The following is a 23,476-nucleotide window of genomic DNA, read 5'->3' as shown; positions in this document are numbered from 1 at the left end:
TTCAGATTGCAAAATCGGTGTTACAACAGTATCCCGTGAGCTTGTTCCCAGCAACTGACTGGTTTGGGTGCATGTGTGTTAATTCATTGGTTGTGAAAAAATACAAATTTCAATCGGATGTGCTTCAAATAGACCACATCGGCATTCCATTTGTAACCATCCGCCTCGGTGTGGATAGAGCTAAATCATATTCACTGATGAGACCTTAGTGGTCGATACAGCGTTGAAAATCGGCTTTCGGTATGAACGTCCAATCAAACTAGACTTCGCTAGTATGAACATTGATGAAGCAATTCCACCTCCTCCATATGCGCTCTCTGGCCGACAATGACATCAGCAACATGACTACAGGTTGTATATACTGACAGATATAATTACCTCCAGGCAGCGTTGTTTGGATCACTAAGGTCTGATCAGTGGAGGTTGAGAATAAAGAATGGCTAGCATTAATTAGAACTCACATATTTATAGATAGAATGTAGCGAAGAATTGTGATCCCGCGCTTGGAGATACAAGACGGGCTAAGTGCTTACACATGGTGCAAAATGACACTCCTACATGCCATTAGTGTACTGCGAGCATCATCGATACTCACGCAACAGATTCTAGCACTCTGAGATACAACAATGTAGCATACGGAAGAAAACGGGGCGACAGTTCAGACATTTGCGCTCCAACACAGTACTGCAAGTACGCAAGACGCCCCTAGGGCATTTACTCTGTCAACTCACTCACCACCATACAGAACTGTCATCGCATGATCAGGCGAAGATTCTGCTGTTGTCTCCATTGCATATTTATGGTTCTCAGTATATGGTGTCACCCTTTGAGTACATAAAACACCAGTATGTAAACTGAGAAGAAGTAGCGACGACCCGGCCATTATGGAATCCAATACACCACACCACCACATTGCGCTCTTGGCCGATCCAAACTCTGCACTCACATCACCATCACCACAGCGAGGACAATTCCGGTGGATAGATTGATATTAAGACAGCTAGACAGCTGTTTCGCTCCTCCTGAGCTCATGAGTGGAGTCATGATGTTGAATGAAAGCATAATAAGAGTAGACTGATCTTTACACGGCTACGCAATTGCGCTCAATCGGCAAAGAAACGTGGCATACCCTAGTGACAAAAGTGATAAAAAGTGATAAAAAGGTCTGGTGATAACGACACGCGCTCATGGCTGGGACAGGAACATGTAGCACGTTTGAAAAGGGGGGGGGAGGGGGCGGCGCAAAAAACAGCAGTCAGTCTAACACCAGAAAAGTTAGTTATTCCATGTGCCACAAAAAAAAAAAAAAAGACACTGCGGCTGACTGTACTTGTCCCACAGTGATGTGATGGGGAAAGAACAACAAAGCGACCTGAAGGACCCAGCAGACCCAGCGGCCCCTGAGGCAATCACTGTCCTGCCAGCCCATCACACACAGCCACACCAGGCTGCCATACCTGTTCAACACATACACTGATGTTGCTTGCGCCTTCAGCTTCAGTCAGCCGCCAATGCTGCTATATTTTGATCTAGCACTTGATGTTGAGTAGGGGTGAAACAATTATACTGAGTACTCGAGTACTCGCTCGGTTTTTTCAAATAATCGTACTCGGAATAAATCAGAGTACTCGTTCATACATGGTACATGCATTTACTACAGAAATCTGCAGTTTCAGGGCAGGAGTAGGCAGATGGTGATGTGCAGACTGTGTGGCGAACATTTGTTCATTAGTAGAGAGAGCCCAAATGACCCACAACCAATATACCCGAGAAAAATGACTGCTACTCGGTTCAATCAGGGTAATATGATGTTATTATAAAGCCCTTGGTGTGCAATTTTTAGGAGATGAAAAATACTCGAATGCTCGAATATTCGATTGGAGAAAATCAGAGTACTCGAACTTGGGATCCCAGTGCCAACTTACACCCCTGATGTTGAGGAACTGTCCCGCTTGTCCCGTAAAAACAAATACCTCTGGGGTATGATAGATTAGCAAATCCGGTTTAAGAGTGAGTGGGTGTTTAGGTGTGAGCAAGGTTTGCCCAGTCGAGCAAGGGGAAAGAATGTGCATTACACATGCATGGCACGTTTCACTTGGAAATACACAGAAATCCATGGAGATAAAGTGGTGCTTTTTCGTTATTCAGTTTTGAAAAACATTTCCTTGATCAGTTGATAAACCTTCACAACGTCTCCGTCAGTTTTTAGCGAGGCAGCAATATTGATACGAGGTCAGTGTTCCTGAGCAAAGTGAACCGTTTGCCTGAATCATTCAACTTTCCATGACGAAAATCCCATGCACTGCATCACTGCTTCCCTCATTCCAGGCAACAAGCTCTCAATTAAGTCTGGGTCGCAGCACGGCTGGAAAAAAGCCCTTCTGCTTCCAAGCAGGACTTGAACCTGATACCCTCTATTTCTCAATCATGGTCTTGGACCACCTCACTATATCTACCTGCTGTAGTTGGGTAAAGCCTCCGTACTAAGACACAGGGATGTTGTGTATCGCACACCTTTCTCCCATCAACCCCACTGTTTGCAAAAGTGGCTGTACTTTCAAGTAGTTCTGAGCGCAGGTTTTGAATTGTACTGGGAAGTAGCATATAAACCAACCAAACAACCCACCCACATATTCTCTATATGTTGCCTCTGAACTGTGTTGCTGGTAGCCAAGATATGTCAAAAACCAAGTATACCAAACGGAATTTTTAACGGAGATGCATTCAATTCCGCATTTGGAAACAACGAACTGAGGGGAGTTTGTAACGATGGCTATACAGCCACACAAACACCTAAGGCGACTTGCGGCAATTTTGGCACGGTGACTGTGATGGGCAAATGCGGTAAGATATCCTGTGTGTTTCTGATTAAGATTGTATAGTGGTGACAATTGATTTGAGCTTCAAGATTTAGTAAGAGGAATTTTATGCTATGGCCTTGTGAACGGAGCTCCAAGCAAATGGGAAATTCCAATCAAATGAGATTTGAGAAGTGCCAAGAAAGAATACATTACAGGGCAGATCTCTGAATGGTTTGCTATTATGGGGGTTTGCGACGGTTAGCGCCATTTTGGATATAATGCCTTTCAGAGTGGGAAAATGGGGCGCGATCATGCACAATGGAGTAAGCGCCGGACTTTCCGCAGCAACTGTCCTGGTGGAGGTGTGTGCCTGTATTACAGGGCTACACTTCCTGTCACCGTACAGCCAGATTTGAAGGTGGACTATATTGAAGCCGTGTGGATCAGTCTGCACCAATCCAAACAGCGGCACTTTTTTGGGTGTATGTATCGCCCCCCTGCTGAATCAATTCATTATTGGGACAGATTTGAGCAGGCTCTTCACCAGGCTGCAGTGGTATCACCATCTGTCACCCTGCTTGGTGACTTCAACATTAATGTTAGCTCAGCTGTAACACCTCAGCTCCACCGTTTCAATGATGCAATTCACTCTTTCGGTTTGAAAAATTTAGTTTCTGTCCCAACCCGAATAACCCCAAGATGTCCCGTCGGCACAACACTGGACCTGATCCTCACCAGTAACCCTGCTACAGTCTCCTGCAATGTCGTACCCTGTACTCTGAGTGATCACTCGGCCGTACATGCTAGACTGGACCTCGCGCTACCGTCCGCTAAGCATCAACACTCCTCGCAACGCCGGGGAACCAGTTTAACCCGCAACATGCGCACCATAAACCTTCCAGAATTTCGGGATGAGGTTGCCAATGCCAACCTGAGCGTGTTCCAATCGACTTCCTCCACTGATGAGATGTGAAGCACTTGGCACACTAAATTCATGCGTGTTCTTGACAGACATGCCCCTCTCAAATCCACCAGCAGGAAGGCGAGCTCATATCCCCCGTGGTCTGACAGGGAATTGTACCAACTCCAGTGTTGCAAGAAAAGGCTACATCGCCAGTGGCTTCAGAACAAGGACAGCACCCATCTCTACTCGGCATTCAGGCGTGCCCGTACGGCTGCCAGAAATACCTATCTTAGGAAACTCAATGAGTATTTCCAAATCCAATGTGCTGAACATAGTCGCAATCAACGCAAACTGTGGCATATCATCAACACTGTAACATCTCGAACTCGCCAACGTATTGAGCCAACGTGAAATGTGGAGGATGTCGCCACAGCCTTCAGTTAAGTTGTGACTGATAATGATAGACCCCCTGTGCTCACCATGCCACAGGGTCCATCATGCCCCACAGCCTTATCAGCTTTCCAGTATGTCCGAACCAACTCTGTTTATCGTCTCCTGAGAGGCATCAATGCAGCCAAGGCCACAGGCAGTGACAGCATCCCAGGAGTACTTCTGAAGTGCTGTGCTGATATCATTGCTCCGTCTGTTGCTGCTCTCTTCAATGCCTCACTATCCCGTGGTACAGTACCCTCTGCCTTCAAGCTTGCACACGTATCACCGCTATATAAAGCTGGTGACCCAGCAGTTCCCACTCACTTCCGTCCCATTTCCCTTCTCCCAATCCTGTCCAAACTATTAGAGAAGCTGGTGCAGAAGGAACTTGTATCAGTCATGAACATCACGGAGTCACTTCCCTCCACTCAGTTTGCATTTCGCAGCGGCCATTCCACTGAGGATGCACTAGCTCTCATCACCAACCGTATCCTTACTGCCCGGGACAAACGAATGTACACAGGTGTCTGCTTACTGGACATGTCCAAAGCTTTCGAAAAAGTTAGGCACCACCAACTAATTCTCGACCTCTTCAATGTTGGTGTTACGGCCACAGCCCTGCGGTGGTTCATTTCTTACCTCTCCGAACGGACCCAGCGTGTGTGTATTGGACCATCACGCAGCACTATCACTCTCTGCACCTGCGGAGTGCCACAGGGATCTGTGCTCGGCCCAATTTTGTTCAACGTATACACTCGGGAAATACCCTATGTTGCTGGACAAGCTTTGTCTTTGCAGTTTGCAGATGACATTGGTCTCACTTGCAGCAAACCGACTAAGTCTGAAGTGTCTGCAATTCTGTCTGCGTCAGCTTCAGCTAGTGCTAACTGGCTAAACGACCGTGGCTTGATCCTGAATGCTTCCAAAAGCCAGGTGATCTCCATTTCTGGGAACCTACCTGAGAAGCATACTCCACTCTCGGTGAACTGTAACGGGACCCTGCTGCCTCTTGTGGAGTCTGCCAGGTACCTTGGCGTAACATTTGATAGCAACATGTCTTGGGATGACCACGTAACCCGCTGTGCAAACCGTGTATCACGAAAGATCGGAGTCCTGTGGAGGATGCGGCGTTGCCTCAGCACACAGGGTCGGATAACTTATTTCCAGTCCATCATAATGCCCAATCTTCTATATGGATCAAATGCATTTTCGACATCTCTGGCAGCCAGGCACTGTCATCGACTACAGGTTCTGCAAAACCCTGGTGCCCGTGTAGTGTTCGGACGCCCGCCATGGACATCCGCACATGACCTACTGGAGCGCCTCTCACTGTATCGGGTAACCGAAGTGTACAAGCAGAAGCTGGCATTCCTTGCATGGCGCTGCCGTTACGGCCAAGCAAGTCCTGAGCTTCAGGTTCTCTTGCTGCCAGCTTGTGGCCGGTCCACGCGCCTTGACTCCAGCATGGGTCTCTGCCTGCCACCCGCCCGCAGCAACTTTGGAAAGGGGACATTCGCCTTCCAGGGTGCGCTATGCTAGAACAACCTGCCTAGCAGTATTCGCTCCATCGATGTTCCTCGTCAGTTCCGTGCTGCCGCAGTCCCGTTTAATCTATGAACTGATAACATTGCAAAGCAATTGTATGTGTGGCTGTCAATGTACATGTGTGTGTGTGTGTGTGTGTGTTTGTGTGTGTGTGTGCACGCGCATGTGCGTGTGTGTGGGGTATGTGTCTGTGTGTATTGGTGTGTAGGTGTGGGTATGTACATGTATGTGTGTGTGTGTGTGGGGGGGGGGGGTGGGTGTGTGTGGGTGTGTGTGTGGGTGTGTGTGGGTGTGTGGATGTGTGGATGTGTGGATGTGTGGGCGTACATGTAGATGTGCAATGCTTCGATTTCTCTATCTTCTCTTCTCTTCTCTCTTCCTGTCGGTGTCTCCCGCTTCTGGGCCGGCATGGCCCGTGCTTCATGCGCGCTTGTTCCTGGTGTTGTTATGTCTACTGTGTCCTGCCACTACTCCGGCTTTGGCCGTGACCACGATGTGTCTCCCCATTTTCTCCTTCATCCTTTCCTTTCTCCCTTTGCTTAAAGCTTCTTCTCGCCGTGGCCACGATTTTTCTTCTTCTTCTCCATTATTCTTTTTCTTTCCTTCCTTTCTCTTCTTCCTTTGCTGAGAGCCTTCTGTTCCCATATTTTCTTTTCATCTGTGTCCCCATTCCTGGGTTACTTGGACTTTATTCGCTTCCTTGTCATTGGACATGTTCAATCCGTTCGGTTTGCGAATTCAAATAAACACAACCACCACCACCAACCAACTGACTGGTTTGGGTGCATGTGTGTTAATTTCATTGGTTGTGAAAAATTACAAATTACAATCGGACGTGCTTCAAATAGACCACATCGCCATTCCATTTGTAACCATCCGCCTCGGTGTGGATAGAGCTAAATCATATTCACTGATGAAACCTTAGTGGTCGAAACAGCGTTGAAAATCGGCTTTCGGTATGAACGTCCATTGGTTGTGTTTATTTAAATTCGCAAACCGAACGGACTGAACATGTCCAATGACAAGGAAGCGAATGAAGGCCAATTAACCCAGGAATGGGGACAGAGATGAAAAGAAAATAATGGGAACAGAAGGTTCTCAGCAAAGGAAGAAGAGAAAGGAAGGAAAGAAAAAGAATAATGGAGAAGAAGAAGAAGAAGAAGAAAAATCGTGGTCACGGCGAGAAGAAAGCTTTTAGCAAAAAGACAAAGGAAAGGATGAAGGAGAAAATGGGGAGACACATCGTGGTCACGGCCAATTCAAACACAACTTCGCACTGAGGAGTGTATAATCAGTTTAAACGCTAGTATGAACATTGATGAAGCAATTCTACCTCATCCACATGCGCTCTCTGGCCGACAATGACATCAGCAACATGACTCCAAGTTGTATATACTGACAGATATAATTTCTTCCAGGCAGCGTTGTTTGGATCACTAAGGTCTGATCAGTGGAGGTTGAGAATAAATAATGGCTAGCATTAATTTGAAGTGACATATTTATACATAGAATGAAGCGAAGAATTGTAATCCCGCGCTTGGAGATAAGAGACGGGCTAAGACGGGCTAAGTGATTACACATGGTGCAAAATGACACTCCTACATGCCATTAGTGTACTGCGGGCATCATCGATACTTACGCAACAGATTCTAGCACTCTGAGATACCACAATGAAGCATACTGAAAAAAACGGGGAGACAGTTCAGACTTTTGCGCTCCAACACAGTACTGCAAGTACGCAAGACGCCCCTGGGGCATTTACTCCGTCAACTCACTCACCACCATACAGAACTGTGAGCGCATGATCGGGCGAAAATTCTGCTGTTGTCGCCATTGTATAATTACGGTTCTCATATATGGTGTCACCCTTTGAGTACATAAAACACCAGTATGTAAGCTGAGAAGAAGTAGCGACGACCTGGCCATTATGGAATCCAATACACCACACCACCACTTTGCGCTCTTGGCCGATCCAAACTCTGCACTCACATCACCATCACCACAGCGAGGACAATTCCGGTGTATAAATTGGTATTGACAATGACCCTCTAGACAGCTGTTTCGCTCCTCCTGAGCTCATGCGTGGAGGCATGATGTTGAATGAAAGCATAATAACTTAAAGAGTATACTGATCTTTACACGGCTACGCAATTGCGCTCATTCGGCAAAGAAACGTGGCATACCCTAGTGACAAAAGTGATAAAAAGTGATAAAAAGGTCAGGTGATAACGACACGCGCTCATGGCTGGGACAGGAACATGTAGCACGTGTGAAAAGGGGGAGGGGGCAAAAAACAGCAGTCAGTCTAACACCAGAAAAGTTAGGGTGCGTTCTTATATTCTCTAGCTTCTAGAAGAAGAAGAAAAGAGAAGTCGAAGAAACTGGGATTACTCAAGAATGGGTCTCGAAGAATTCGGAGATATTTTGCACATGTCAAGCAAAGTGAAGCGCCAAAGGGGCCGCGATTTTGAGTGATGAATGTATGTGCGTATGCGAAAAGGGAAATGCGTACACTCATGATGAACACGTGGCTTTTAGCCGTAGTTCGCATGCGCTGATCCCAAACCGCGGGAATCTCCAAGTTTCAACCACCTCTGAAGCTTGGAGAGCTTGGAGAGCTTTGGAGAGCCTCCTAAAAGTCGGAGAGGATATAAGAACAGCTCTCGAACTTTTTGGAGTCTCCAGCTTTTCCGAGAGGATTTAAGAACGCACACTTAGTTATTGCATGTACCACAAAAAAAAAATATATATATATATATATATATACTTCCGCTGCTGACTGTACTTGTCCCACAGGGACGTGACGGGGAAAGAAAGCCAATCGAACTGGCGGACTCAGCAGACCCAAAGGCCCCTGAGGCAATCACTGTCCTGCCAGCCCGTCGCACACAGCCACACCACGCCGCCATGCCCGTTAAAATACAATTATATCTTCCTCTGCAAAACATCCACTTGACACATGGGCAGGCCGATGGGGCATTCAGTCCATTCAGGGCTGTGCTGTGCACAATGCTGCTATATCTTGATCTAGCATTTCATGTTGAGGAACTATCCCGCTTGTCTCGTAATAGATGACTTGCACAAAGATCCGAGCCGCGCCTTAGACGGGGCAAACTCTCAGGATACTGCATGCTTGTAGGGGTACACGCGTGACGCGGTACCCTAGGCCTAGTAGCTGTGTGTCATCATGACTGAAAATTACATGCACGGAAAATGCATGACATGTATGTACCTCTCGAAGCTTCGAAGATGCATTTTTTGGCAATGGATTTTTGCCGTGGTTAGTTGGGCGACGAGTATGGCGGAACCGGAAGCCAAGAGCTCTTCCTGTGGTGACGAGCATGATGACGCCAGCTTGCCCAATCCTTCATGGAAGGTTGCTGATCTAAAGCGTTTTCTCACCAAGAATGGGGCTGTACTTACTGGACGGAAAGCGGCTCTTCTCGAACGGTAAGTGCAAAGTAAACTATAGTTGAAACAAGAATCGCTCGAGTAAAAAATACTAAATATCGGTGTTTGGCTTCTTTTTCTGTGTGGTATTCTCTTTCTCAGTGCTCTTTTCTACAAGGACAACAAAGATGCCGCTCCCAGTAAGCCTTCGACAACGGAACACGCAGGGAAGGGTGACGAGGCTGTTCGCTTTCCTTCGGAAAGCGCGGCATGGTCAATCGAACCGTCATCCTTCCCTGTTGTGACATCATCTACGATATTTGGCCACCTCATGGAGTCCGGAAAAGCGGCCCGTTGTCCGACCAGCGAAATGTCGGAGCAACCTGATGTTGTGCTGGTTAGAAGACCCCTAGACAGGGCAGAAGCACTGTTTTTCGGTGGCTATGTACATAATGTTGCCGTATGCTGGAGTACTCCGCCAGACACTGAGTGCTATGTGATGAGTAAATGCTGGGCTACACAGAAGAAGTCAACTCGGTACAACCAGAAGATAATAGTAAAAAAACATGACGAGAAAATGACATCTGTTGGATATGCGCGGTGCGAGTGTGTGGCAGGAGGTTGCGACGGACTGTGTTCGCATGTGCTCGCCGTTCTGCTAGTCCTTCAGACTTACCGAAACAGCACACAAGCGACAGCAGAGTCCGAGGCTGTGAGCAGGACATCCCTACCACAGAGCTGGGGTCCTCGCAAGCGAACCATAGAGTCTCGCCCGGTCATGGATGTTGTCGTAGAGAAACCGCGTGCAGCCGAATCCCGCAAAGGCCGCCCGGTTCGCTGCAGCCTATACGATGCTCGTGGGCCTGAGATGCGGCATATATCTACTGGTGAGTTAACACAGAGAGGGACATAGTAATCATAATTTTCCTTTTTATTTGTACGACAAGTGAGCTGTCGATAAACCTGGCACCATATTAACAACAAAAGTGCTGTATGATAATGAGAAGTTTATCACTGGGTGCATTCAGATCATAGTGTCGCAGTGTCTTTGGAGATGACAGGGGGAAACTGAACATTAATAATTCTTCTTTTGCTCCCAGGCTACTGTTCAAATCACATTTGGGGAAGGGACAGTCATTGCATGCTTGCGCCTGGCATTCTAGTCTGGGTGTGCTTGGTATCATCACGTTATGACCTCGCTCATGGCTGCATGTTGTATTGTAAACCAAGGATTGTGTAAGACTTGCAAATTCGGGTTGAGAGTCGCTTCATGGTGGGTACTATGATCTTATGTTGTCACTGCCAAAAATCCTTCTACTCACTGGTGTATGTGCTCCCAGACTTCAGCTGTAAATTACTCTCATCATCAATCATCATAACTTTCTCCGACCACTGAGAGCCTCTGCTGCCCCTCTTTCTTCACTTGTTTAATGCGCTATAGATGACGTGCGAGATTTACGCGAAGCAGCATCATCACGCAGTGCATGGAAGCCTTTGCTGCGCACAAACTTCCCAACAACACAGTCGAAGTACGGCCTGGTCCCAGTTGCATCTACCTTGTGGCACCAGCAGCCACAGCTACCGGCGGATCCACCAACAAAGAGGCTTCAGACAAGCTCCACTCAGCATTTCCCCTGTCTTCCATGGCCCGCATACCATGAAGGCACAGCAGACCACTCATGGCCAATAGCAATCCGTGAGGCGCATGCCATTGAAGCAAGGACACGTGGGCAGGCATCATCAGCTGAATGGCAAGATTTGCACCGATGCACAGTCACAGCATCAAGCATGAAGCGGATTGTGAGATGCAGAACTGGCCACCAGTCGCTACTCCGCACGATCTTCGATGGTCATTCCTTGGCCCAAGTTGCTGCCGTACAGCATGGGAGAAAAAAATGAGGATAACGCTGTGCAATGCTACGTTGCATTAAAGAAGAGGCAGGGATGCCCAGTGGATGTGAGGCATTGTGGTCTCTGTCTACACCAAGAATTCCGCTACATCGGGGCATCGCCCGATGGCATGTTGCGAGATCCGTCCGCTCATCCCGTCTACAGCCTGCTGGAAGTCAAGTGTCCGCATTCTAAGCACGGCAAGTCGGTGGAGGATGCAGCAGGTGAGGCAGGCTTTTGTCTCACCTTGTCAAAGGGCTGTCCTTCCCTGGACACGAGTCATGCATATTATTTCCAGGTTCAGGCTCAGCTTGGTGTGTGCAATCTCCAGTGGTGTGATTTTGTGGTGTGGCTAGGTGAGAGTGTCCATCTAGAGCGCGTGCTGTTTGAGCCTTCTTTTTGGCATGAGTCAATCCTGCGTCCAGCAGTAGCATTTTACGTAACACGCGCAGTTCCGTATCTTGATTTGCGCGAGCGATCTGTGCCCCCAAATGCTACCCCAGAGCTATCTTCCGAGCTCAAAGCCTCAATGTCCTCCACCTCAGACGTAGCCAGTGCCCGTTCCGCTTCCAAGGATGAAAATCCTTTTCATGACCATGAGCTGTGCCTGACCAGTGACCTTTCGCAGTACACCATCGACGGTCGAAATGGAAGCAATGCATGCACGATCATTGCTTGTCTTTTCGTCAAGCAGGTCTTGCTCACAGGCGGAGTCGACCTTGGCAAAGATGCGATGTGCAGAGCCATGCGGCAGGGCAATACAGCGTATGACTCACTGAACACAAACAGGTTGCTGAGCACTGATGAGGTTGTCTAGATTGAGGCTTTGAACTTGGAAGTGTCCCGGGAGGTGTTTGTCAGGCCGAATGCAGAATCTTTTGCAGGGCTGATAGAGAATATGTCTGTTTTCGCTCAGGCTGATCCCTCTGGTATTTATGGTGGGGTTTTTGTGACTACACCATTCTCCTTTTCGATCCTCTGCTTTGCAGCTTGTAAGCGTTTTGTTCTGTTTGATAGCCATAGTCACGGAGATAGCGGTGCTTTACTCGCTGATGTGCCATTAGATGCAGCTGTTGATTATCTTCAGTTCTTTTTCTCCTTTCATTATCCGGAAATCCGGTTTAATGATACCAACCCTACATCTCCTGTTGGGCAAGTTTCATTCTTGAAAGTCCGCTGATCCTGCCAGATGAAAAATATGTCCCTACTCCACTGACAGAGGATGTCTCTGTTTCCACTCAGGCTGATCAATCCAGCATTTTATGATGGTGTTTTTGTGACTGCACCATTCTCCTTTTTGATCCTCTGCTTTGCAGCTTGTAATCGCTTTGTTCTGTTTGATAGCCATAGTCACGGAGATAGCCGTGCTTTACTCGCTGATGTGCCATTAGATGCAGCTGTTGATTATCATAATCAGGCTTCAGTTCTTTTACTCCTTTCATTGTCCCAAAATCCTGTTTGACGATCCAACCCGACATGTCTCGTCGGTCAAGTTTCATTCTTGAAAGTCCACTGATCCCGCCATTATGTAAAACATTTCCCCAACCCAACTCGGACACCACGCACACACGGAAATTTTGCTTGGTGGAATGTTACCTTGTTGTGTTCCATGCCGCATGCTGGCATTGTGACTACATGTACTTGTACATGACACAGGCTCCTGCGCAAGCTTCTCTTTACTAACAGCTGGAATCCTATAAATTTTATCATTCATATCATCGACCTTGTGCAATATTTTATTACAAACATGGGATAAGAAATGTCAAACCATTGCTCGTGAAATGAGTTCTATGACCAAAAATCACGGGTACCTTGATGTGACTTGACTTCTGTTGTCCGTGGTGAGTGATCTGCGTGTGGCAAAGTTGATAAATGTTGGAAACACAACTCACATAACAGAACTGAAAAACAACATACATTTGGAAAGAGAAGCGCAATGCATGTCTTGCAGATCTATGAAAAGATTGATCAATGCAAGAAATGTATATTAATGGTTCACAAAGCACCAAACAATAAGAGAGGGAACCGGAGCTACTCGTTCCATACGTTCCCTCCCAACCCGAACTGAGAAAGAAATAGATTCATGCCGTACATGGAGATGAAAATGAGGGAAATCTTGTATCTCTGGAAATACTGTAGTCTGCACATTCCCACAGTGGAAGCAGAATCCAGTGCAAAGTGATACTTTCGACGCCTGAGAACGTTTAGTTTTAGTGCTGCACCAGCTCCTGGCAGAGCAAACCGATCCTGAAGAGAGGCTACGGATCGGGTGGAAACATGGTGAGTAGTTGAAGTCAAATCCACGGAAAAGGAAGAGAGGAGAGACCGAGCGTGAGAAGTAGCTGGCCTTCAGTAGTTAGAGGTATCCGAGTTGAAGAAGAAAACAAGCGTGCTGGAGAAGCGCTGCGAAGTCCTCAGAGCTGATGTCGTACTGCTGAAGTCTCAGTTGTTCCGATATAACAACATCAAGGACAACCCTGAGCAGTTGAAATACCTCACTGGACTTTGCCCAGAGACTTGGAGTCCAATATATTGAGTGAGAAAGCATCACAGACCTTTGCGCAAGGTCACATATTTAGCACCAAGGAGTGGCCGGAAGTCATAGATATATATATCTTGATGACCAGCTGCTAATGACAATGGTGTGGCTCTGACTGAGTCACATGGGAAATGAATTTGCGTACTTGTGTGGTTGCAACGAGGCCACCGTGTATTCCGTATATTGAATAATAAACTATACGTATCTCCGTCCGGGTTGAGTGCTTCCGATGCACATATCCGGCACATTCTTCATTTTGGACACGACAGAAATTACTCTTGGGGGACTATCTGATTGGTGAAGTTGGTTAGCAGGCAGCATACCGTCCAAATCTGATTGATGGAGCCATAGAGAGTTAGCGGTAGCACCCTGTCGAATATCCTGAAGAGGCGCTTCACTCGACCAATGCAGCGCTCAATGTGGATGCGTACAGTCGCAATTTTCTGCGTTTTCACTACCTCTTCTTTTGTCATGGCTGTCCGCGACCCTTTGAACGGTGGAATGTTGAGTATGAGCTGCTGCTTTACGAGTAAATCTTGAATGTTGAACCCGCGATCTGCCATGATGTTTCTACCGGGTGGTACGGAGTCCAGATACGACAATATGCCGGACTCAATGATGAGCTGGCGATCGCTGATGGAGCCAGTATAAAGCTGGCTGATGAAAGTGAACGCACCGTTTGGTGATACTCCAACAAGTCCTTTTACTGTTTTATGGACTTGTAAGTGGAGTAGTTGCTTGACTGTAGATCCAATGCAGATGGTACCTCACAGCGCAGCTCTGTTGCGTCCAAAATGATGAATGTGCTCGGATATGTGCATCGGAAGCACTCTGGCATTGACGTTTCCACATCCTCCCATGATGGCCACAGGGGGATCATGCCCAGACGGAGATACATGTAGTTCAGCCATTTCTTCAATATACGGGATACAGTAGCCTCGTTGCAACCAAACAGGTACGCAAGTTCATTTTCCATGCGACCCAGTCCGAGCCGCATCATCGTCACTAGCAGCTGGTCATCAAGAGATATCTGTGACTTCCGGCCACTCCCTGGTGCTATTTTGCGACCTTGCGCCAAGGTCTGTGATGCTTTCTCACTCATTATATTGGACTCAGAGGGCTTCAGAAATGTCCACAAACAATGCCAAGTCTCTGGGCAAAGTCCAGTGAGGTATTTCAACTGCTCAGGGTTGTCCTTGATGTTGTTATATCGGAACAACTGAGACTTCAGCAGTACGACATCAGCTCTGAGGACTTCGCAGCGCTTCTACAGCACGCTTGTTTTCTTCTTCAACTCGGATACCTCTAAGGTCAGCTGCCTCTCACGCTCGGTCTCTCCCCTCTTCCTTTTCATTGGCTTGGACTTCAACTGCTCGGAGCGTTTCTGGCCCATGCGTAGTCTCTCCTCGTGAGAGGGTCGCTCTGGAGCTGGTGCAGCACTAAAACTAAACTTAGACGGAACAGAGTCCTTTCTCAGGCGTCGACAAACTCGCTTTGCGCTGGACTCTGCTTCTACTGCGGGAAAGTAGTCAAGGTTTACGAAGTGCTTATTGCAGACTACAGTATTTCCTGTGATAGTAAAAACTCCGTCCTTTTCTTCTCGACGTATAGCATGAATCCATTTCTTTCTCCGTTCGGGTTCGGAAGGGAACGTATGGAACGAGAGGCTCGGTTCCTTCTCTCGTCGACTGGTGCACTCAGGAACGCAACAGTGGTCATGCTTTGGCATGGTGATACAACCAAACAACGCAACGCTTGCCGAAAAGACTAAGTAAACTGTATCACGGTTCGTCAAGCAAAACTAAATAATAGAAAAAGGCGAAAGTCTCAAAGGTCAGAGCTGAGAAGGTCGACCTCGCGGACCACTTGCCCTGTCTCGAACCCAGACAATCTTTGTGCAAGTCATCTATTTCACTCAATGTAAAATTGTAAAACAAGTACCCAGACTCACCCCATGGCCAAATTGGTTCTGCGACTCTAACGGTCCGCCGTAGTGGCCAGGTCAATGACGAGTTGATTTATTGATTGATGAATGATTTATTAAATTCCTGACTTCTTGAGTGGTCACTTGAGTGAAAAGACATGCACATGGATTTGTTCCAACTCCATTTATGTTTTCAGAGGAAGGCATCAGGTCTGAAGGCCAAAAAATAACCAGAGGAAAAGGATTTGGCAGGCAGATTCTACTGGACCCGTATCAATATTAAATTTTTATTCTCGTAGCTATGCAGAAGACGTTACTTTAGTAACGTCTGGCGCTAGCCAGGGTCCACACAGCTTTAATTTGGTGTTTGTGTGTTTGTTTGTTTGTTTGTGTCACGCCTGGCGCTATCCGTATCTGACGGCAAAAAAGCATAGGATGTTATAAATTTTTCAATCCTCCTACTTTTTTTTTCAGGCATATCCTGGGATTCGAACCCACACTATCGCCCTACATGCATTCCCCCATACACTTCGCATTCATACCCATTCTTCCAAGTTGCTTCACGTTATTATCTTGCGTTTGAAAGCCCTATTTGAATATTGCGGGCAGCTGTGTTTGATGGTACGGTACGGTACGGGAGACGGTGTCGTATTACCCTCGATCGTACCTGTCCCGTACCTATTCCCTACCGTACCGTGCCATCAAAGACGGCTGGCCACAATGCATATTCAAATAGGGCTTTCAAATGCAAGATCACAATGTGAAAAAACTTAGAAGAATGGGTATGAATGCGAAGTGTATCGGGGAATGCATGCAGGGCGCGCGATAGTGCGGGTTCGAATCCCAGGTTATGTCTTAAAAAAAGGATTTTTTTAAAGAATTTATAACATCCCTATCCTTTTTTTGTCTAGGTCATCAAGGCAAAAAAGCATAGCGTAGGGCCCTGAGCTTCCAAGCTCTCTCGTTTTGTCACTGCGCACTTACACGAGAGAGCTTGGAAGCTCAGGGCCCTACGCTATGCTTTGTTACTTAGCTCATCGTGCATGTTGTGGGAACGGATGGAAATGTTTCCTGGGAAGGCGCTGACTCTGCCGAGCACGCGCGTTCTGGAGTCGACGGGATCACTCTGCCGACGTTTCCTGTGACCGGCGCTGACTCGCCCGTTCACGCCTATTTTGGAGACGACGGGATCTCTCTTCCAAAGTATGTTTTTGCTGACACATCCTATCACCTATTCGGCAACTAACATCCATTCTAATTTTATTTCCTCCTCGTCTCCCTATTTCTTTCCAGAAAGTATCTCTATACATCAGGGAGTCGTACTGTATTGGCAGCTACCCTAACGGGTCACGCCGCCCACCACCCAAGCATGGGTATGATGAGGGACAGTGGCAACAGAAACAGAAAAAAAACAGCAAGCAGGGAGAGAAAGCAAGAGAAAGACGGCGATAGTAGTACATCTGGTGTGCGACGTATAGAAAAGAGAGATGACAAGAGATGCGCACAAAATAGGAAACAATAATTATTTTTGCAGTTCCGAAACAATCAACCAGGTGATGGAGTGTGGGCACCCGAAGTCCCACCTGGACTCCACTGGAAGAACATCCCACGCAGGGATATCAGCGACAGGCCAAGCATTGAAAAACAGCCATGAGGACACATCGTCTAGAAGTCCACCGCGCTCGAACTGAAATTGCAGGTTCAAACAATTTCCCACGCGGCGTCAGGCAGCGTAACTCTTCTCCCTGCATCACCATCCATCTCCAGCAACCGTCTCCACTCACAGCTCATGCCTCTGCCACCACTGTACTCCTCCGAGCTTCGCAATTTGAAACCATTCGGGGGTCAGCTACACCACCGCGAATGGAGAGACGAGGACGACAACGGTCGTGACTGAAAAGACACTGCCTTGGCGACCGCGTCGCGGAACCCTCGCCCCAGCAAATTCAGAAATACGCCAGGGGCAACTCTGGTGGACCCAGAGCCACCCCCTTGGCAAGACTAGTAAGAGGAACGACTGAAAACTCAGATAAAACGGAGCTACAAAAAGTGCAACCGTCCCCTTCAAGCACATATGCAACACACAGGGAGTCGTATACATGTACATAATATTGTGGCCAGCTGTTTGTAGCCAGCTGTGTTTGATGGTATGGTACGGTACGGGACAGATACGGGAGCCAGCAAATGGCCAGCTGTGCGATACGGTACGGGACAGATACGGGATAGCGCCAGGCGTGACACAAACAAACAAACAAACAAACAAACAAACAAACAAACACCAAATTAAAGCTGTGTGGACCCTGGCTAGCGCCAGACGTTACTGAAGTAACGTCTTCTGCATAGCTACGGGAATTAAATTTTGTTTTACAACCAGGCTACTGTGCTATCTGGAAGTTATTTGTCCGCGTATTTATAACCCAAATTTGTGTGTCCAGAAAGATGGTTTTATTACCCTGAAATTGTTCAAATAATGTTTGTTGTGTGGTGTGGCAAAGTGTTTGCCACTTGTGCCTAAATGTGTTTTGTCACCTTTTAATTTTAATAATCATTCTCTGTATGTTTGTGACTGGGGAGCACAATACAGGTAGACTCCCTCTAACTCGAATACGGTATAATTCGAACATTCCGTGTAATTCGAACTCTTTCGTGGTACCGATCTTCTGCTAGTCACTTCAAGTCAAATTTGAATGCATAATTCGAAGTGCGAAAAGTGCACCCGTTGGATGATTCGAACTCTGCCTTCGTACAGAAGAGCAGTTTACAGTACAGTGACTATGTCCTTCGAGCGCTTATTTCGAAGTGAGATGGAGTTGCTCTACTATTATTTCGAAGTTCTTTTTTCTCCTTCTCTAGCCAAGAGTAACTCAAAAATTGATCCCTGTTCCGCTCCAGAATCGACAAAAGCGTTAAAGAAACCCACCTTCCTTCGAAATTTGATCCAAGCCTGTGCAAGGCCGAGTGCAAAGATTTGATTGAAGACGATGTCTTCCAGGTTTGTCGTTGGGAGAAGTAAATTTCAAGAAAACCCTAAAAAGATGGAGGACATGTCCTAAGCGCTAGAAGAGGTGTTCTACTATCTGCCGGTGTATAGTTCTGGCCAATTGAGAACGTAGCTGGCTGTTTTGCCAGCGCTTGTAAATTAGCTATTTTCAACACGATCATTCGTGGTGTCAGGGGACTACAAGAAGGCGTATGACATGGTTCCTCACGATTGGATTGAGCGCTGGTTGGAGCTGTTTGGCATACACGAATCCGTACGCAGACTTATGACTGTTAGCATGGCTCAGTGGAAGCTTAACCTTTTGAACGGCACCAACAACTTGGGATCGGCGGCCATTCAGCGTGGGATTTTCTAGGGTGATTCCTTATCCTCACTGCTGTTCGTCATCTGCCTCATACCTATCACCATGGTCTTAAGGAAGGCTGACACAGCCTACTGTTTCAAGGATCAAAACCGAACCAAGCTCAATACATGGTACCGACTTTTCGGGGAAGAATTGCTAGTGGTTAGGAATTATCAGGATCTCATTTCAAAATACTACGCTGAAAATCAATCATCAGAAGGCTGAAACTCTTCTAGATGCTTGACCTTGTTAACTACTTGAGAAGTACAGTCACTACTGCAACGACAAGCTATCCTCACTACCCACTCAACAAATAATTTCATCAAAAACGCGACTTTGTTTCGAAGTTGTGAATCATTTGCAAGAACTTCCATCTCAGCACTTGCCTATGCGTCCAAGCACAATTGGTTAACCTGTGCGGCCTAAAAAAAAGAGAACAACCTGATGTCGAGCTGCATTGTGGGAGTACACAAGACACTCATATCAGCAAGGATTCGCTACAACTTTCTCGTTCTTTTTCGGGAAAGGCGATAGGTCGCTTTTAACTGATCACAGCAAAATGTAGTTTCTACTTGTAGTGTTTGTACTGAATAAGCAAATCCTTCTCTGTCTTGTGTTGCCAGAACCCGTACAATGTGATCGACCAATTACACAAGCCGGAGCCTATTCCAATTTCGCGAATGGCGTCTTCAATACCGAACAGTCAAACATCACTTTAACATGTAATTCCAGCTACTGGCGTTTGGGTTCGGCTCAGGCGACTTGCGAGAAGAATGGCACAGTGTCTGGTCTTGATGGTGGATGCGGTAAGATTTGCTAAGTATTTAAGAGAGCATGTTTGAGAATACAAAAGTATGTGGGCAAGTGGATCTCTGCGATTTTGCTCGAAATTTGCAGGTATGCTCCCTTTGGGGTGCAAATCGATTGTGGAAAGTCCTTGAAAAAGTTTCTGAAGGGAACCTTGAAACTTGCATACCCCTCAAAAATGGCCGAATTATCACAATTTGTATGGGTCTACAAACGAGTCACGCCACAGCAAGTACGAACAAGCGATGAACAAAACTCCATCAAGCCAACATTGCCTCACCTTTAGAAGGGTTCCTAGAGCAGTACCGCTTAGCCACGCCAGGATCCTAGAAGGCGAGGGCCATCATTGATCGTCTAGGTATCGAGAGCCGTGGAGTCGGGTAATGGGCATATGGTCACCACAACACAGTGCACCATAACAACACAAGATAACACACCACAACAATATTCAGCTCAAGACCAAAGTGGACGCTGTGATTAGGTAATGCCCTCATCGCCGTCCTTGCCGTTACCTCCCCCAGAACCGCCACCTACATCTATAATCGGCAGTGCTGGGGCTGAGTCTGTGGTGTCGGTGGCACGTGCATATATGGATGAGGCAAGCACTGAACGTGAACAACGAGAAAGAAGGCTGGAGGGAACGGAATTCAACAAAGAAAGTGACACAATCAACTTTCAAAGACCTAGACGATCAACGGCTAATTATTCAATGAATTATTACAGTACTGGAGGTCAAGCACCAGCGACGACACTGGGAACACAAGATTTAGCAACAACAACAACAATGTGGAAGAGAAAAGGACATATGGATACGAGTTAAGAGTAACTCTCCATCACTGTAACATGATACTATATACAGTCAGAAAGTGCAATAACTAGGCACAAAACTGACAGAGTACTGAAACATTCGACGTCCTGACACCTAGCTTCAACACATCTCCGTAGCGCTAACCGACAGCCTTCCAACTTGGTTCTTTGTTCCGTTGGGACTGTAGCTTTTGCTCGTTTTCGTTGCGCTTGCCTTCCCCTCTTTGGTCTTTTCCATAACCTTGAACCTTCCAAGTTGGAAGGCTGTCGGTTAGCGCTACGGAGATGTGTTGAAGCTAGGTGTCAGGACGTCGAATGTTTCAGTACTCTGTCAGTTTTGTGCCTAGTTATTGCACTTTCTGACTGTATATAGTATCTTGTTACAGTGATGGAGAGTTACTCTTAACTCGTATCCATATGTCCTTTTCTCTTCCACATTTATTTATGGCTCAACATCCGAGTTTCAAACAACAACAATGGTAACAATTTACCATCAATATCAAAGAAGGAGTCAAAGAACAGAGGTTAAACAACATGAAGCGAGCCTGGGACCGATCGGTGTTGATAATGAGAATGACACGGAGGACGACACTGAGGACGAGTTGGGAGATGAGACGGAGGACGAGGTTGCGGTTGTTGGAGACGAGGAATCAGATAGTGATTGTGATCGTAAGAAGTCAGCCGTTTTTCTTCACTTGTTGTCTCACCCTTAGTGTCTGCAGGTGTATGATGATTTTAGTTTTTCTGTTCTTTGTCGTGCACGGTATGCTAGTCAGTTGAAAGTACTTGAGGCTGTTTGCATTCGTTTGCATAAGCCAGATCTTTGTAAGCAGAAGAAACATGTAGTTGCGTTAAAATTGTTTTCGTAGGTGCACAGCATGATTGTTTGTCTCACTACACAGTTTTAGCGTTATAATTAGTTTCTCACCCGCCGTTGCACTTAGCTCTCACTTCACTTATATTGTCTCACCTTCCCTCATTCTATTTTGGCATTGTATTTTGTTATCGTAACACATCATTGAAAGTATCATTGTTCAGCATGGTTACTCTTCAGTCACGACTTTCCACTGATGAATGGGACAAGAAAATTAATTCTTGTAAACTTTCATGACTTCGTTGTAGTGTGGCGATGACTGCAGGATTTGTTCTCTTTATTGATATTCTGAAAAGGCTTCTTTTCGGCGAATTTTTCGGCCGGCCGTTATGGGAAAGGCCTACTTGCCAACATTCAACGCTTGGTCGACTCGTATTCTGATGATCTGCCAAGCTCTTCAACTATATCAACTGACATCCGAAAGTGAGTCAGGAAATGGAAGGACGCAGCAGAGAAGTCTGGTGCACTTCCAGCTACCCCACAAGAAGCTCTTGTGCATTGCGATGCCGATGTTTTCCCGACCATCCACGTCCCCCTCTGGATTGCTTCAACACTACCCGTCACCTCTGCGGAGAATGAGCGCAGCAACACTGCCTTGAAACGGCTGAAGCTCTCTCTACCTGCGCTCGAGCGCTCGACAATGGGATCAGAGCGCCTATCCTCTAACCTTTTCCCAAAGGTGCCGGCTGTAGTGAGCTGGCCAGAATGTAATGATTACTGGAATGACAAGAGACAATAAGATACAGCAGTGTGAATGTAGCACATCATGAAGGTGTGAGTACGACACATGCAGTAATGTGTAGAATGCAACCTATGACAGCTAGGTGGTGTAAGAACAACGCAGTCACTATCACTACATCACTCCTTCTCCTAAACAAAAAAGCCGGTGCCGGGGAAAGCAATAGAAGGAATTTAAAAAAAGAAGAAGAAGAGAGAACACAATATGAAGTTTTGAATTTCAAAGCACCCAATGGAGGAAGATAGGAACTCAACTTCAAAAAACACAAAAAGTTGTCAAGTTGAACTTTCAGAGTGAGTATGATGCATTGTTGCAATAATCTTTTAGGGTAAACTGTCTGCGTAGAGCCGTGCCTTCTCAGTAAATTTGATATGCCGTCCGGAGCGAGTGACTGCACCGTCGACGAATGAGCGCTTGCCGGAAGCAGCTGGAGTGTGTTCCTTCGGAGCAGGCTGGCTTTCACGTGCACATGAAGGTTGAGAGAGTGGCATGTTGTGGCATGGCGAGCCCGGAGGCAGATCCACAGACGGTAGATATGCCGAAACAGCACCTGACACTGTAGACTGACCAATCCGAGCAGACTGTCCAGTTCCGGTTCTATCTGGTTCTGGCACTGATGGCTGACCGATCCAAGGAGCCGCCTGTGCTGGCGCTCGCTGCAGGTCCACCTCATGACGGCTGAAAGACGGGTTCGCTGACGACATGGGTGGAGAATCGTCCGGGCGATGCGGTGAAACAAACTCTCGTACATGCTGCCTATTCCTCAGTAGGTAGCGAGAGCCATCGGTCACTCCTACCTGACGGCCGAACTGGTTCACCACGGTCCATGACTGAGACTTGTCGCAGTACCCGTCCTGCACAGTGACTTTTGTGCCGAGCCGAAGCTCAGAAAGCATTCTCACGCCACGTCGGGAGTCGTGTTGTGCAGACATTTCAGCTTTTGCTTTCAGCTGGTGCTGGGGATTCACAACGGTGGGGTGGAGTTGTGCCGGGACTCTTGTACGCAGTGGTCGAGAGAACAAAGCTTCACTTGGTGATGTACAGAGCATTCTATGCCTCGAACATCGAATGTCAAACAACACTTGGTTAAGACGCCTCTGGAAAGGGAGATGTGGCTTAAGAGCAGACAGTCTCTCCCTTAACACTCGATGCAGACGCTCCACCATGCCATTCGAGCGGGCATACCTTGGGCTGGATCGTACATGTGTAATTGTAAGCCGGCTGAGAAATGAAGACATCTCCCCAGAGACAAACTGTGGGGCGTAGTCCGTTGTCTCGGGAAGACCAAATGCAGAGAATACCTCATCAAGTTCATTGATGACGGAAGCTGAGGTTGTCGAGCGCATTATCTTCAGAATAGGGTACCTGGAGCCATAGTCGACTATGGAGAGAATCGAGTACCCCTCAATGGATACGATGTCCACTGCCAGCTTTCTCCAGACGCCAACAACCTCAGTTGGTTGGAGCTCTTGCGCGTTAT

General features: G+C 47.1%; 1 protein-coding gene across 1 annotated transcript in view; it reads left to right on the top strand.

The window, feature by feature from the left end:
- LOC135828718 (uncharacterized) overlaps nt 1-23,476 on the top strand; it is a 46,241-nt gene that overhangs the window by 18,481 nt on the left and 4,284 nt on the right. Inside the window, exons 8-9 of the mRNA XM_065341142.1 lie at nt 2,671-2,844; nt 19,393-19,575. Of these exons, the coding sequence (XP_065197214.1) occupies nt 2,671-2,844; nt 19,393-19,575 (357 nt within the window). The remainder of the gene's footprint in view (nt 1-2,670; nt 2,845-19,392; nt 19,576-23,476) is intronic.

This window comes from Sycon ciliatum, chromosome 12, assembly GCF_964019385.1.
Source record: "Sycon ciliatum chromosome 12, ocSycCili1.1, whole genome shotgun sequence".
NCBI lineage: Eukaryota > Metazoa > Porifera > Calcarea > Leucosolenida > Sycettidae > Sycon > Sycon ciliatum.
This window is presented reverse-complemented; position numbering and strand designations above follow the sequence as displayed.